At 39.1% G+C, this 16,850-nt stretch overlaps 1 protein-coding gene across 1 annotated transcript; it reads left to right on the top strand.

The window, feature by feature from the left end:
• Positions 1 to 1,394: 1,394 nt before the first annotated feature.
• On the top strand, positions 1,395 to 15,763 carry LOC133987163 (voltage-gated potassium channel subunit beta-2-like). The gene is made up of 15 exons (XM_062426441.1): positions 1,395 to 1,445; positions 6,006 to 6,343; positions 7,334 to 7,377; positions 7,996 to 8,033; positions 8,194 to 8,273; positions 9,681 to 9,725; positions 10,289 to 10,333; positions 11,264 to 11,307; positions 11,470 to 11,556; positions 12,483 to 12,568; positions 12,723 to 12,843; positions 13,111 to 13,205; positions 13,508 to 13,628; positions 13,973 to 14,061; positions 15,674 to 15,763. Exons 1-15 carry the CDS (start codon positions 1,395 to 1,397, stop codon positions 15,761 to 15,763), a joined length of 1,374 nt encoding a protein of 457 aa, XP_062282425.1.
• Positions 15,764 to 16,850: the final 1,087 nt, after the last annotated feature.

The following is a 16,850-nucleotide window of genomic DNA, read 5'->3' as shown; positions in this document are numbered from 1 at the left end:
CTACTATACTGCTGTTTGGCGCCACTGTTCCGCTCATGCGCATTGTAGCAACGTAGCTCTGCTGCCTTCAAGTGCTCTCACTCAGAACGGGAACAAAAAGAAGACTGGCAGGTATTGGAAGAATTGTAACAGGTACGATTTATACCGTTTGTTTGTTCGGTACAACTGACACAGACAGACAGAAACAGGTGGGTTTTCGGTTTTTTATTTTAAAATTCTAGGCAAAAACAAATCAATTCAGCTCGATTTCTTGTTTTCCGTTCTTACTGACACAACAAATGTACCCATTGGTTGATGGGCCTTCAGCGCCACCTTGCTTCTCATTGGCTAGTGTAATGTCGACAGACAGTCAGTCAGTCAGCCAGTCGGACAGTCAGACAGACAGACAGACAATAACAATGTTTTTTCATTTTAACATGTTTCAAACCCATAAAATAATGCAACAGTATTTTATTATATTGCCTGTTCATGTGCAGCAGAGTGACCATAACAAATTATTTCTGTTTGGAAATTGAGGGGGAAAATTGGGAAGCTCAAACATTTAACACTAAGGATGTTCAAACTTGGGACTTTTGGACACTGCACAGTGCACAGACACATATCTATCAAATACACAATATTTTGTTGTTGTTATTGTTGTTTTTTAATACCAGTGTTTGCCTATGGTTTGTTGTTCTCACTTTAATCCTGCGAGTATGTGATTTTAATGATTTAGCATTTCTTCCAGAATATTCCATTATACACTAAATCCAGTATATACTTTTGCCCCTATTCCCCACATCTCACACCACATTTTATTCTATATTCTGACTTGGAGAAATTAGATACATGTAAATGATGTATGAACTGACTGATGTTAGTTATACCCAGTGATGGCATCATTTTCATTTATGTCTAAATTGCTGCAGCTAGTTGATAATGTGAAGTACAGATGGAGGAGTTGACAGATCATCAGTTGGATATCCTCCACATCTTGCTCTCACACTCCAATGGCAAGTTAGCAACACTTTGTTATTGGTTGGAACAAATCCCTAACAGGCATACACAAATCCATACCTGTGTTATGTGGTGCTGCAGGCCAAGTCTATTATCTAATTGATGGATACAGAGAGTTTGAGGGGAGATGACAGGCTTTTAGCATGCTCACTGCTATTGCAGACAATCACAAGCTTTTAGTGCTGATGCCAGTTGTAGTGCAAGATAAATAATTTACTTGTTAGATTATGTTTTGGCCTCTGCAGTGCAGACCACGTTGCTGATAGGGCTCTCTGTGTGCCGTGTGACCAAGCAGGAGGGAGTTGAAGCCATATTCACTCCTCCATCCACCACATTTAAAGCAATCCAGGAGCAGTTCTGCTACATAGTGCTGTATCTGTCCATCACCAACCTCCATCATGAGCAGTGTGGTCCAGAACCCCTACATCGGCCGAACTCCAACCGCTCGGGTGAGTAGCACTAGTTTTTAGGATAGATTGATGGGTAATGGGATAGATGTTGCATGGATATGCAGCCCATGTTTGGAGTAGTATGGGACAAACATCTCTTAGTGAAAATAGGAAGATTGTTGTAGCCAAAGATAGTCCAACATCTGTTTCTCCAATATCTTTCTTTTGTTCTTCTTTTATACTTGAGACACTGCTGTCCTCTTGTTCAGCGTCAGTGAAAGTAAAGAGAGGAAATGTTCCGCCATCGTCATCAGGATGTGGAAAGAGGTTTTTAAATTATTGAATGACTGGGATTTCGTGGCGTAGCACTGTGTAGACAGCAGAGTGAGGACATGATAAAGGTTAGATTTGATAGAAACTTAAAGTTATTACATAGTTAGATTTATTATGTGTGGGTGTTTGAGCATCTTTGCAGTAATGAAAATAATAATAGTTGCAGACAGGTCAGATATCACAAGCTTCCTGAGGCAGTAAAACGCACCAAAGTTCAAACCACCAGTCAAGATTGAAAAGTGGACAACAAAAATGCAGCCCTACTGTTTTTAACCCTTATACTGTTCATATTCTACACGGAAATATAACATAGCAATAATGATTAAAATGTAAAGTGAAAATGACAAGAACTTTATGGAAGTGTGGGGTTTATTGTATAACCATTAGAGCCATCAGTCTTCACTGTTTCATCATAAAAAGAAATCCTTATTAAAACTATTAACTATTCATTTCACTAAAACACATGTCAATAGATAGCCTCAATGGACACAATTTGTAGCACCTATACAAATGCATAACATAAAGACACATAATCATAAAGACAGACGACTGGAGTTAGTGTGATGAAGCTTATCAAACTATCAAAAGTGAGTCCATTGGAAGGTAGTACTGCACAATGGTGTTAAAACATGATACACAGATATCAGTTAATAGTGAAGGTAAAGCAAAGGCTGTGAACTAAAGTATGGTGGTGCAGAATTTAACTAAGAAGCAGAGAAGGTAATTAGAGAGAAGAAGAGTAATTAAAGAGAAGGTCATTAGTTTAGTCATATCGTGCCTGTCAACTGCACAGCTCTGCTTCACTGTAGCACATATGGTTAATGACATCATTTAAAAACTCTATTTATGAAATAAACCCACACAGCAAACTGTGACTGTGCACCTACAGGGCTCAGCTTGTTGTTCTTTAAAGGGTGTATGAAAGCAGCCTGTGTGAAGAAATGAATTCATTGAACATATTGATTAGGGCTGGGCAATATATCGATATTATATCGATATATTGATATGAGACTAGATATCGTCTTAGATTTAGGATATCTAAATATGGTGATATGTCATCAGTGTCGTCTTTTCCTGCTTTTAAATGTTGCATTACTGTAAAAATGTGTAATTTTCTGAACTTACCAGACTGTTCTAGCTGTTCTGTTATTGACCTTTTACCCACTTTGTCATTATATCCACATTACAGATGATTATTTATCAAACATTTCATCGTGTAAATATTTAGCGAAAGCATCGAGAATCATCTCTACGTTATCGTTGCAATATCGATATCGAGGTATTTGGTCAAATATATCGTGATACTTGATTTTGTCCATATCACCCAGCCCTAATATTGATCTGACTAAGATTATAGCTGGTCAGAGAATCATTCAAGATTCTAGATTCAAGATTGTTTATTGTCATATGCATAGTCAAAAACACAACAGAGGTTCAGACAATGCAATGAAATTCTTACTTTGCTGCTCTCCACACTCAACAAACACATGAGAAAAAGATGCACACAACATATAGAATTAAAAAAGATTTCATATGAAGCTAGATAAAAAAGAATAAAATGAAATAGGCAAGAGAAGAAAACTATGACAACTAGAGACACACATTCACTCTCAATATATGTGGACCGTTGCCCCGTGGAGGTTGAAATTCTCAAATATCAAAGGATTCCAGAGTACATTGTGAATGACAAGCGTACTGTTGCACGTGAATTCAAAACATGCCTCAAGGAAAATGGCATCGCACTCCTTCGAGTCACGTCTTGTTGTGATGCTCACTGTGAAGGTAAACACTGAACAAATCAAGTAACTAATGCATGAATCATGATGATTTAATGCATGAATTAATGCAGGATGTATCATGAATGTTCACAGTGTGATCAGTTCACACCTAATACATCATCAGTTAAGAAATGTTACTTCACAGTTACTTCATATATTGATTGATATGCGAACAAATTAGATGAATTTCTCGTATATAAAAGTTTATTTCAGGACCATGAATTAGCTCATTTGAAAGCAGTGGAGCGTAGCGTGGTACGAAAACCAAAATCATCTGGTATTTGGTTCTTGATATAACCACTAAATATTTGTTGGTGTTTCTGTGTGAATACATACACATTTTCCTCCATTGCTGTTGCAAGGAATGTTGCAGATTTAATTGATCACACTGAAATAACAAATCCTCAGTTGTTCATACTGTACACCCAGCATTGGAGTCACAATGGGGCCAATGCCATAGTTACATATGTGTATATACTTTTATACAAACACATTTTCATATCCGTAATACCTATGCAAATATCCAGAGAAATTGCTGTGTAATAAAAATGAATTATTAAATAAAAAGTTTGGTAAATCACCGATTTTGATGATTTGAAGATAACCCTCGGTCCTATTGCCCGCTCTTTCTGTGAGCTTTGAAACTGACTGAAACTAAAGTTTGAATATTTTGTTGGCCTGTCAGTCTCGATGGATATTAGGAAGTGGCCGCATGGAAGAAAAGTCTGTGGGATGCTGTATGCCGCTCTACAGGAAACTTCTGACAATGAAGATGGTGCCACTGCTACCTCCAGCCAGGCTGAGGATGCTAGCAAGGCCAGGAATTTGGTGGAAACTCCAAATCCAACTGAACCAACCTGGCACAGACAGTCCTGCACAGGTTATATTAGAAAAATGTAACCTGTGTGTTTCAGACGGGAAAGGTGTTCATTCACAAGATTGATGTTTCATGGCAGAGACATGGAACAATGGGTGAAAGCTTATGCCACATTCTGTTAAGCATGCCTAAAATTTCATAATAGTGTTTAGAGGAACGTGCTCAATCTGGAGCATGGCACCTGGACTTAGTAAACTTTTGAGGACCATCGTGGAACCTGAGTTTCTTGTGCCTCGGTTGGCAAGATGGACCAGGCAACAGAAGAAAAGTGGACACTTAAAAAAATGCTGTAAACACAGCACGACACGGTCGACAAGCCAAGTTTGATGACAGCACTGAAACACATTTTAACATTCAGTGCCTCTCTTGCCACATGTGAAAATTCCTTCTCAACACTGAAGAATGTTTTCAATGACCAAAGACATGTCACGTTTCACACCCAAAAGGACCAGCTGGTGCAGCTGGTGAGAAGTATCTAATCCCAAAGTGATTAAATGAGTTAAGGGAGACAATTATGAGGAGATTTAGTTCCTAGAATCATCAAATTCTAATTCTCTTCTAAAAGGTAAGTTCGGTGATCGGCGCTTTCTTACCAATATGTAGGGCTGTGTATCGTTTAAAAAATGATGATACCAGTACCAATCCAAGTACCTTTAAAGTGATACCGATTGAGTGCTTCATTCGATACCCATTGCATTAAATTGAAGAACGCTTGATTGGCTGTGAGCAAGTCCATACAAATAGTCATATTTTTAGCTCTAGATTGCAGGTATCGTTTGACGGGAGATGTTTCGATACGACATGGTATCGATTTATTTACCTTAAAAGGTATCAGGTACCGATACCCAGCCCTACCAGTATGTTGTTGTTTCAGTATCTTGATGGGATATGGAGAAGTATTAATGCCTACATTTGTACTTGCTGTATTTTAGGGATGTGTACTGGGTTAACTGTTTAGGTTGTGAATTATCATGCAATGACCTGTGGAGGCCTCTTGTATTTGGTTCAGATTGTGATCGGACTTAAATTGAATTGACCTTGCCGTTACCTCTGTGTAATACTTTAAAAATATTGCAGGTTTCATATGTACTCTAAACACATATTGCCCCCCCTTTTAAATTGTCGTGGCACCGACCCTGTGGTCATCATGCACGAACATGGCCAGATGTTCCATGCTACACTGTGAACGAGTCAAACAGCTGATGGCGGCAATCAGCCAAGAACAAGCTGTCAGTTTTCAAACGATCATCTTGTCTTCCAGTCGTTCCTTCCATTAACAGCGCTGTCTCTCCACAGTTAATTATCCTCCTGCATGACACAATTCCACAGATGTCTACCGAGGCACCGAGTATGTGAGTAAGGATACTGCACAGTTTCAAAAAAGCATTGTCATGAGCATGTGTGCATGTTTATGTTTCCGTCTGCAGAGCACATCAGTCCTACACATCCCTCATCAATAAATGATTCAGTGTTTGTAATGTATAATGCAAATAGCAGACACCATGAAAAACAGCTGTGATTACATTACAAGCCATAATACACAGAGCAGTATGGAGAGTTGCTCGTAGACATGGCTTTATTACATTCCTGCTTGGGTTTGACACCGCATTTTGTTTCGTCATCACCTCCTAGATGCCCAAACCTGGGGGAGGCGGAGGGGTGCCACACGGGACTCGAGACACCGCCAGCATATGTCGAAGCAGTAGCGTCAGCAGCGGATGTAGCAGCGGAGGCAAGATACTGTCCCTGTCCTCCATGAACGAGAGTGTCCGCAGCGGCCTGGGCTGCTTCCTGTCTGAGCAAGCGCTGGAGCAGGAAGAGAGGCAGCAGCGCAGCAGCCAGTTAGCAGAGTTCCAGCGCCTCAGAGAGGTGCGCGCAGCTGCTCAGCACAAAAACCTGGAGGATTTCCTTAGAATGAACCACGTTTCACTCAAGGAGACCATGTCTTATGCCACTGGTATGATTTACAGGTAAGGTGATTCCTGATATGGTGCAAATATAATAATAATAATTATAGTGCTGATGAATGCAAGTAAAATATCCAATATTTCTTAGTAACTGTTAAAAGCTTGGCTGCAGCATTTTTTGTATAAGGTGGGAAAATATGGTAGAGAAAGTGGCCAGTGTAAGTCTCCAACCAGCCATTTACAATTGCTTAAGAACCTCAAACATTCCCAGTAGCAGAGTACTCAAGCACAAACATCTCAACAAACAACAGGATTTAGAACTTCATCTTCTAACACTAACTTCATACAAGTTCCAAAGACATGGAAAAATGGTGATTGACCAGAACAAAACACAGTGTTATAACTTCTACCAGCTGGTTACCTGCTGCTTTCAACTACCATTATGTAACACTGCAGTATTTTAAAAATAACAAATGATCTGCCTCACCAGTTCCTGAATCATTGGGGATTTTAAGATGCTCCACTTTTGAAAGTAGAATGGCAAGCCTAAACTGAAAGTGCCTCAGGGTAGCATAGTAACACATTCATCTGCCTTAAACGGCGTATTTCATGTGTGTAGTGAAATAAATAGTCCAAACTGTCTTCTTTAGGAATTACTGTATAAATGTTTTCATTCTTGTGCATTTTGGGCCACTTTAAGGAAAAGTCATCAAATTTCCGAGTAAAAGAAAATGACATTTGGGCAAATATGACCCGGAGAGTATGTAAGGGTTAATGATCCTAACTCCTGCATGTTATACCTGCCTGCAAACCAAGTTTCCTTCAGGATAGTAAAAGTTGAAAGTTGAAGATGTTTTTCCAACTATAAGTCAAAATGTTTGCTGTGGAAAAAGTCTGGATTTAAACAGTATAGACTCGGGAGGTAGATGCATTTAAGTCAAACATGATTGCTCTCTCGGTGCACTTTAATGATGATATTATAGTATACTAATAATATGATATATAGTTTATAATTAGCTGTTCTCACTGGATTATGATTTTTCTCATCAACAGAAATCTGGGTAAATCTGGGCTGAGGGTTTCCTGTCTTGGATTAGGTGAGTGAGGCATTTATGTGTGTATGCGTGCATGTCAACGTCTTTTATTCTGGTGCAGCAGATTTATAGGAGCGAGTTCTGCGGATTGTATTATGTCCAGCTATTCTGGCAGGTTATAAGCACTTGAGATTGTAAGAGGTATCTTATAAACAATAAATCACCTGGTTCAGAGTCAGTCTATCAAAATGGTTAACATATTGAAATGATCAAGAAAAAGATCACTGCACATAAATAACACCCTCATTTCAGTTCTGCTCAAACTCAACAAAGACCAAACCTCCAGCTACAGATCAATAAACACCTTTTTTTTTTTACTGCATTTGTTCCACATATGACAAATTAGAAACATAGGAGATTATCCTGAAATAATCAAAATGAAGTATGATAAGATTCTTCCCACAAAAAAAAGATGAACACGCACGCACGCACGCACGCACGCACGCACGCACGCACGCACGCACGCACGCACGCACGCACGCACGCACGCACGCACGCACGCACACACACACACACACACACACACACACACACACACACACACACACACACACACACACACACACACACACACACACACACACCGACCGTGTAACCATTTGGTTTTATCTGTCTGTACAGGCACATGGGTTACCTTTGGAGGCCAGATAACAGAAGAGGTAGGACAGTGTTGCCTAAACATCTGTACAGTCTCATGAAATCACAGCTCAAGTTAAACAAAGAATAACAATAAGAGAATTGGATTCGAGTCAGAGGGACAGTAAATATATTAGTTTCTACGTTAGTTTCTATTCTTTATCTGAAAATGTTCTGTTGAAGGTTGCAGAGGAGCTGGTGACTTTGGCGTATGAGAACGGCATCAATCTGTTCGACACGGCTGAAGTGTATCACGCCGGAAAGTAAGTGTGGCCCCATTTTTAAACTTGTCTCACATCATTAGACAATTACACTCTCATGTATGTTTATCCACATGAATGCATCTCCATCTCCACACATCTGATTGCAATCTTTGTTTTCAAAGCCTATGTGTATGAGTGAGTGAGTAGAGTTAGTTATGATGATAACAGCTGTTTAACATCAAACACATACTGTATGTAGATAAAGCCTGGCCACAGGGTCCAGAAAGGTTAGAGGAGAGACTGAACTTTTTCAGGTGATCTTTTAGAGGCTCTATAGAAAAATCACACAATCACACAGATCGAGGGTTCCCAATTGTTCTGCTATGCTGGGGCAGGCACTGGGCCACGCCAACGCCATCCTGGTATCCAAATGTTGGTTTTTTTTTGTTGTTGTTGTTGTTGTTTTTAAATTAGGAAACTTATCCAGGGCAGGTTCCTTGAATGTCAAAAAGTTTACCCAGTTATAAATGGACAGCATTTGGTAAATTGACTGCATTTATAGCAGTTTTCTATTCTTATCAACCACTCAAATCACTTTACAAATGATGCCAACATTCATCCATTCAGACACACATTCATACAGTGGTGATACAGCACCTCCTATCCAAAGTGCCCCACAGTGTTTTCTATGCACCCATTCACATGCTATTTGTTTGTGCAGAGCCCAATACACAATGACTATAGTTCTGGGTGTAAATCAGAGGAAAAAATGCAGAAGCGCTTGTGAGATATATTTATTTAACCTTCGTGTCGTCCTCCCGGATCAACTTGACCCTGTCTCTTTTGACTGTTCCTTCTTTCCTTCCTCCCTCCCTCCTTCTGTCTTTCTTTCCTTCCTCTCTCTTTCCTCCCTTCCTTCTTCCCTTCCTCCATCCCCCTTTCTTCCTTCCTTCTGTCCTTCCTTCCTTCTGTCCTTCCTGCCTTCCTTCCTTCCTTTCTTCCTTCCTCCATCCTCCCCTCCTTCTTTCCTTCCTTCCTTCCTTTCCTCCCTTCCTTCTTTCCTCCCCCTTCCTTCCTCCCTTCCTTCTTTCTTCTGTCCTTCTTTCCTCCGTCCTTTCTTCCCTCCTTTCCTTCCTCCCTTCCTTCTTTACTTTCCTCCCTTCTACCTTCCTCCCTTCCTTCTTTCCTCCATCCTGTCCTTCTTCCCTTCCTTCTTTCCTTTCCTCCCTTCCTTCCTCCCTCCTTTCCTTCCTTCCTTCCATCCTACTTTCTTTCCTTCCTTCTTCCTCCCTTCCTTCCTTGAGTCGAGGGCAACATGAGGGTTAAACATGGAAGTTAATAAAGGTTTACTCATCTTGTGCCTTACTGTGTTGTCAAAGTGTAACTCTGTGTCATTTGTTAAATTGCTTAAAAAGTTCATTTTTTATTTATTAAAGAAACATCATAAATCTCTCTGTTGTCTCACAGGGCTGAAGTTGTTTTGGGAAATATCATAAAGAAGAAAGGATGGAGGTACAGTTTTAAAACTTATGAATATCATATAAGAAGCTTAATTTACAAATAATATCCATGACTTTATTTAAATGTATGGATTAAATCAACTGAAATAGGGCCATATTTACCATAAAATATTCAGAGATTTACAGATTACAGGACATTTCAACAAATGAGTTCCAATAGTTGTATAAACAGTATTTAAATGAAGTTAGGCTGTAATGTGTGCTGCTCTGTCCACAGCAGCGTCATTAAACTGTCATTATTTATTCATGTAGTTATTTGATGTATTGCTTGTGTTGTTCTCGTTGTTATGGTGAGCACAATTAGACTTTAGGTATTGAAATCAATATCACAAGTTGAAAATGTGTGATTGCTACATTCCCATTTTGTGTCATGTTTCTAGAGAACACAGATCTTTGACTGCCAACAGAAACAAAATAAGACAATATTAAATATGTGGATCTCTGGATTTTTAGTCTGTGTTGAATTAGGTCATATGCTCTAATATTTCCATTCATATACACAGTTTCCAGGTATCATATTTCTGTGAGGAAACATTTCTATGTTCTCACATGCAGGCGTTCCAGTTTAGTCATCACCACCAAAATCTTCTGGGGAGGAAAGTATGTATATATTCTCTTTTTCTTTCTCTCTCCTTCTTTCTCTCTTTCTATGATTGCAATGAATGAAATAGCTTCCCTACAAGCCATAAGATACCGTATAAGAAAGACATACTTATATGGAGGTAACGTTTCATGTAACGATGTGTAATATAGAGTATTTATTATAGACCTTTTCAGTCAAAAGGGAAACAGAACTACCTAATAGACTGTTATCAGAAGTGGAATCATTACATTAGCAGAGTTTAAAAAAACATCTAATGATAAATGCATTGCCCCTTTCACTCACACCTTCTGAGGAATGCAGGATATCACATTTGTGAGATGATGCCATGATATATATATATATATATATATAGGTATAGTTTGACAAACATGTTGTTATAAAACATAGAAGCTAATTTGATATGGGCTATACAATACCTGTTCATAAAAATGAGTTTCATTATCTGGACCAGCATTAAAATTAAAAATAAAAATTTTCTCTACGCAAATAAAAACTTGGGATACAAGACATTTACCCATAAGGAAATATCTTAATGTTAATTACATAAAATAGTATTTTAAAATAGTAGAGGCTCAATTCTATGATTAGGAACATTAATTACACTGTCCAGTCTGTGTCCATTATCATTAAGAGTGCATTTTTTATTATTTCTTTTCTTCTTTTTTTTTCTTCTTCTTTGTTGATTAACCAATCACACATTTTAAAAGAATGAGTTGTATCCAGCTACAGACTCAATCACACCTCCTCAGTTTCTGTCCTCACTCAGAGTTGCTCTGAGAATTTTCCTAAATCACTTCTAAACCAGGACTGTGATGACATTCATTCGTTTTATTTGGTCCTAGGTTTTGTGAATATATATGTTCAATATAACAATGACCAGTCTATTTAAAATCTTAAGTTCTAAAATGAAAAGATTTATTTTTCAGGGCAGAAATGGAAAGAGGATTGTCTAGAAAACACATCATTGAAGGTAAGATTTTTATCCACCACTATGTATAAGTAAGGCTACAACTTTGTTATAACCAAAGTACTTTTTATGGTTTGAGAACGAGCACAATCAAGTTGTTCGTAGCTGCATCAGCCACTTAACACAGTATATGATAATACAATCATTATGTCATTTATGAAACAGGTCTAAGAGCATCACTAGACAGACTTCAGCTGGAGTATGTGGACGTGGTTTTTGCTAATCGACCTGATCCTAACACACCTATAGAAGGTGGGTGTGCTTATCCTCCAACAGAAGGAGGGTGTTCCTTCACTTCACTTCACTGTGAGACGCCAATTATACTGAGTCTTACTAACTTGAGTTCAGCCTGGTCAAATCAGTTTTGTGAATGCTGCTTATCCAGTTTACATTGTACATTTTATGAGATATTAACATTAAATTTGATGGAATCTAAAAAAGGTACAGGAGTGTAAGTAGAGGTTACACTGCTCTGTCAGAGGATGGATGCAGTAATCTCAGTGAAACTTTCAGGGCTCTACTTTCATGTATTAAGGTCAACAACGTTTGGTTAACATCCAAATGACAAAATGTGGGGTCGGATTAGAAAGAATACATCATTATACATTATTTGTGGATATGTGAAAATTGTGTCCAATTGCATTTCACGCCCTTTAAAAGCATGGCTATCCCTGCCATGACAAGCTGAATGTTTGGTGCACTTACATAACCAGGTAGCTGCATTTCTAATATGCTTTTTTACAAGTATGCATGTACATAACAGCAGACTGCAGACAGGGGAAAGCACAGGGTGGAACAACTGTGCTTGCCCCTGTCTGCAAAAGATGAGAAAGACCCTCTTTAGAGTCAGTGTTTGGTTTGTCCATTCTGGGATACTGTAGAAACATGGTGGAACAACATGGCAACGTCCCTGAAAGAGGACCTGCTCCCTATGTAGATATAAAGGGTTAATTCTAAGGTAAATAAAACAAAACAACTCTTATTTTAATTGTACACTAATTAAAATATACTTATGGATATTATATTCCATTTATGCCAAGTCCGTACTATTACAGACTATTAGATGCCTATAAATTCTACACAATGCACCTTTAAATAACTCCATCCAAAATGGAAATGATGGATATGTTGTCTGCCACCGTTGAACTCTTGTAACTGAACTGATTGTGTTTTGCTAGAGACGGTGAGGGCAATGACTCATGTGATCAATCAGGGGATGGCTATGTACTGGGGGACATCACGGTGGAGCTCCATGGAGATCATGGTGAGTCCTCACACAGGTCTCAAACAACCTGTACATTACAATTCATAGGTCCATGTAATATCTTGTAAAGATTAAAGAGACTCAACCCAGTATGGGACAGTTTTTGTATGATTCCAAAATGTTTCATGTGTGAATATTTCCGTGGTGAACACAGGAGGCGTACTCAGTGGCACGACAGTTCAACCAGATCCCACCCATCTGTGAACAGGCAGAGTACCACATGTTCCAGAGGGAGAAGGTGGAAGTGCAACTCCCTCAACTGTACCACAAGATAGGTACACATCACACAATCTGTCTTAATAATAACCATAATGAAGATCTCACTCCTTTCATTAGAAAAGCTATTTTGTTTGTTAGGTACTGAATCAGCCATATGATCATTTCCCTTTGTTGGGAAATAGTAGTGCTGAGCTGCCTTTCACTGTACTTTTTAGTTTTTATCCTTCTGATGTCTTTTCCTGGCCTCTCCCATACTGTGAAACTGTGATTTGTTCTTATATACAGTCTATAGTTCCACCTCACTGCCTGTTTATTGTGTGCAGGTGTTGGAGCTCTGACATGGTCTCCACTGGCCTGTGGGATCATCTCAGGAAAGTATGACAGAGGGATCCCTCCCTGTTCACGAGCCTCGCTTAAGGTAAGACTCTTACTTCCTCCACGCGTGCGTGCGTGCGTGCGTGCGTGCGTGCGTGCGTGCGTGCGTGCGTTTTAATGCTTTCAAAGTATTCATGTAGCACCTAGACCTGCTTTATTATCAAAAAAGAAACGGAAACCTCCCTCTCTACAATATATACAGTGATCTGATTTGTACTGATCACTACTGTACAGAGTCTCCAGCAGTCAATGTCAGTTAATATTAGATGTTTCTTCTCTAGCCGATCATTATCTCTTGTAGTATTAATTGGATCCCTGATGTGTGTACTGTGCTGTGTGTAACAGGGTTATCAGTGGATGAAGGACCAGATCCTGAGTGAGGAGGGTCACCGTCAGCAGATGAAGCTTAAAGAGCTGCTGGCAGTTGCTGAGCAGCTGGGCTGTACTCTGCCCCAACTGGCTATCGGTACAACAAAACTTCAATTCTCTGTCCTTCAATCCATCATATCTGACTGTGTACTTGTTTTTTCTACAGTCTGTCAGAATAGCTTTAGTGAAATTGTTGTCCACAGCACAAATACAGCCTGTTGTAATTCCCTTACCTGCCCTGTGGTCCAGATGTCTTCACTGTTTACCTCCACGTAACAGCAAAGGTTGCTGAATGGGGGGTTAAAGATAGAGAAAAGGATAAGAGAGAGAAGCACATTGAAAAAAAAGCATTGACATTAGTAGAATATGTCCAGAGCAGGAATCTGTCATCCAGACATCTACAACCTCAGGTTAAACACTCTTCTCTTTCTCTTCCCACAGCCTGGTGTCTGAAGAATGAAGGTGTGAACTCTGTCCTGCTGGGAGCTTCAAGAATTGAGCAGCTTATGGAAAATATCAGAGCAATACAGGTCAGACACACACAGACAGCAGGTGGAACCACTTGGAGGTGTTCAAACTGTTTCATAAAGGTCCATGTAGCTTCGGACAGTTGATTGGCGGAACACACACTGCACTTGTTTGGTTGGAACAAAAATGTGAAGGCATAAAGCCCTTTATGGAATAGTTTGGACATGCCTGCAGTAACCACAACCAACATTTACCAATATTAAACTGTCTTGCTGTACACAATTTTAATTGATCGTCTTAAAACTTGGGTGGGCATCAAGGACACTGCACTTGATTGGTTTTATTCTTACCTTTTAGAAAGAACGTTTGCAGTCACCACAGGTAACTACACCTCCTCCACATCCCACATTACCTGTGGTGTACCACAAGGTTCTATTTTAGGTCCAATGTTATTCTCTATCTACAGTATATGCTCCCACTTGGCCAGATCATCCAACGACACAACAATTCTTTCCATTGCTACGCAGACGACACACAGATTTACCTTCCCCTGAGATCTGGTGACCCAAGAAGCCTAGCTGCTGCTGTAGACTGTCTCCATGATGTCAACTGTTGGATGGCACCACATTTCCTTTAATTTAACAACTCCAAAACAGAAATAATACTGTTCAATCCCCCAAATACAAAAAATCCCATCAGTCTTGGTCCCCTGTCTGCGAACATCAAGCCCACTGCCAGAAATCTTGGAGTCCTGTTTGACCCAGAATTAAGTTTCATTTCTCATATCACAAAAACTGTCCAGTCCTGTTATTTACAATTAAGAACAATCTCCAAACTCAAGCCGATGCTCACCCACTCTGACCTGGAAAAAATCATTCATGCTTTCATTTTCTCTCGTTTAGATTACTGCAACTCTCTCCTTTCCGGGTAACTTAAAAAATGTCTCTCTCGCTTCTCTTCATTGGCTCCCTGTTCATTTTAGAATTGATTTTAAGATTTTACTGATCACTTTTAAAGCACGTCTGGATCTGGCTCCAAGCTACTTAACTGACATGTTGACTCCGTATGAGCCGGCCTGCAGCCTTAGATCCTCGGGCGGGGCCTTTCTGGTTGTTTCAAAGTCAAGGCTGAAATCTAGAGGGGACCGTGCTTTTGCCATCAGGGCCCCTCAGCTTTGGAACAACCTGCCTGAGGAAATAAGGCTGACACATTCAGGACCTTCTTTTAAATCATTACTCAAAACTCATTCCTACAGACTAGCTTTTATGTGATGTCGTTTGTGTACATTTATTAAATACATTTTCTTGAACTTACAGTATGTTGGCAGTTCGCAGCGATGCATTGAGAAGTGTAGGACTGCTGCCAGAACAGCTCAGAGTAGAACAACAGAAGGGAAGTATTCTGGGGGAAAAGATTATATCAGATATTTAATGAGGCCACCAGTGATGCGTGTGTAACGTTTCGTGAGTTTTTGTCAAATTGAAATACTTAGCACTTCAAACTTGAGTGCAAAGTTGTGTGTATTTTCACACATCCTAAAGACCAAAGAATTCCCTCCAGAATGAAAATCACAGCTTTCAGCAAAAATCGACCACAACCAAAGGGACAAAGACACCAGAGTTCTTTGTGACACATTTGAGAATATACAGTAATCCTTTCTCTCTTCTTCCACAGGTTCTTCCAAAGTTATCACTGTCCATTTTGGCTGAGGTTGAAAGCATCTTGGGAAACAAGCCCTACAATAAAAAAGACCCCAGATCCTAGAAACCGGCACTGTCACATCCTCTGAACTGTCAATTCAAATCTGTTCTTCAAAAAGGCTTCTGATGAACGAGACACAACAACACACTTACGTAATATGCAGCCATTTACAAGATCACTGTTGCACTTTTAGTCACTCGGTAATAAAGTTCTACAATATGCAAATACTTTTGTAGTAGTTGGAACAAATCACCCTGAAGACAAGCAGAAAACACTTTTCTAATGAGCTGAGCCACTGATGCACTAATGTAACTACTACAGGTGTTCTTCACTGAGTGTAACCTACAACATGTTAGACACTGTATGTTATTAAACACATGTTGAAAATGGGTTTAATAGAAACATTATATGAATGGTTATTGTAACATTGAAACTGATGTTTATAATACGTTGTAAAGGGTTAATAAATATGGTGTGGTGCATCTATAGATATGATTTGGATGACCATTATATATTTATAATTGACGTTTATTAAACTTTACCATTCCTTAATAAATGGTTTATAAAGCATATATGAAGACAAATGATCTACATTCTCTATATGCTCATTAATCATGTTTCAACTTTACATGCATTACACACAATAAAGGATGTAAATGAATACATTATTTGTCATGTAGACTAATACATTGGAAAGCAGTCTACATTCAAATGATGCTTAAAAGTGACCAAAGATATATTGCAATAATGCAGTAACTAAAACATTCACATGTTGCAAAATTAAACTCTTTTTTTTAAATGTACAGCCTGATATATTCAGATATGACTTCTTTTTTTTTTTTGCAGTATCAGTATTCTTTCTAACAATCTCCAAAACCTGACCTTAGATAACATTGTGTGACATTATGACACACAGTGTAGTTTCTTCCTGCTTTGGAAAAAGAAAAAGCCCATACTTAAATGATGAAGATCTTCATCTTTTGCTCTCTGGAGTTGGCTTTTAGGAGTTCTTCATACTTTATACCTTTACCTGCTGCTCTGCTAAACATGCTTACAGACACAGACAGAACAGAGCACTCACAATCTGAGCGTTTCCATTTGAAAAACATGGACATAAATGCAGGTGGAGTCATCCATTAAACACAGAAAT

This window comes from Scomber scombrus, chromosome 10 (genome assembly GCF_963691925.1).
Source record: "Scomber scombrus chromosome 10, fScoSco1.1, whole genome shotgun sequence".
NCBI lineage: Eukaryota > Metazoa > Chordata > Actinopteri > Scombriformes > Scombridae > Scomber > Scomber scombrus.
This window is presented reverse-complemented; position numbering and strand designations above follow the sequence as displayed.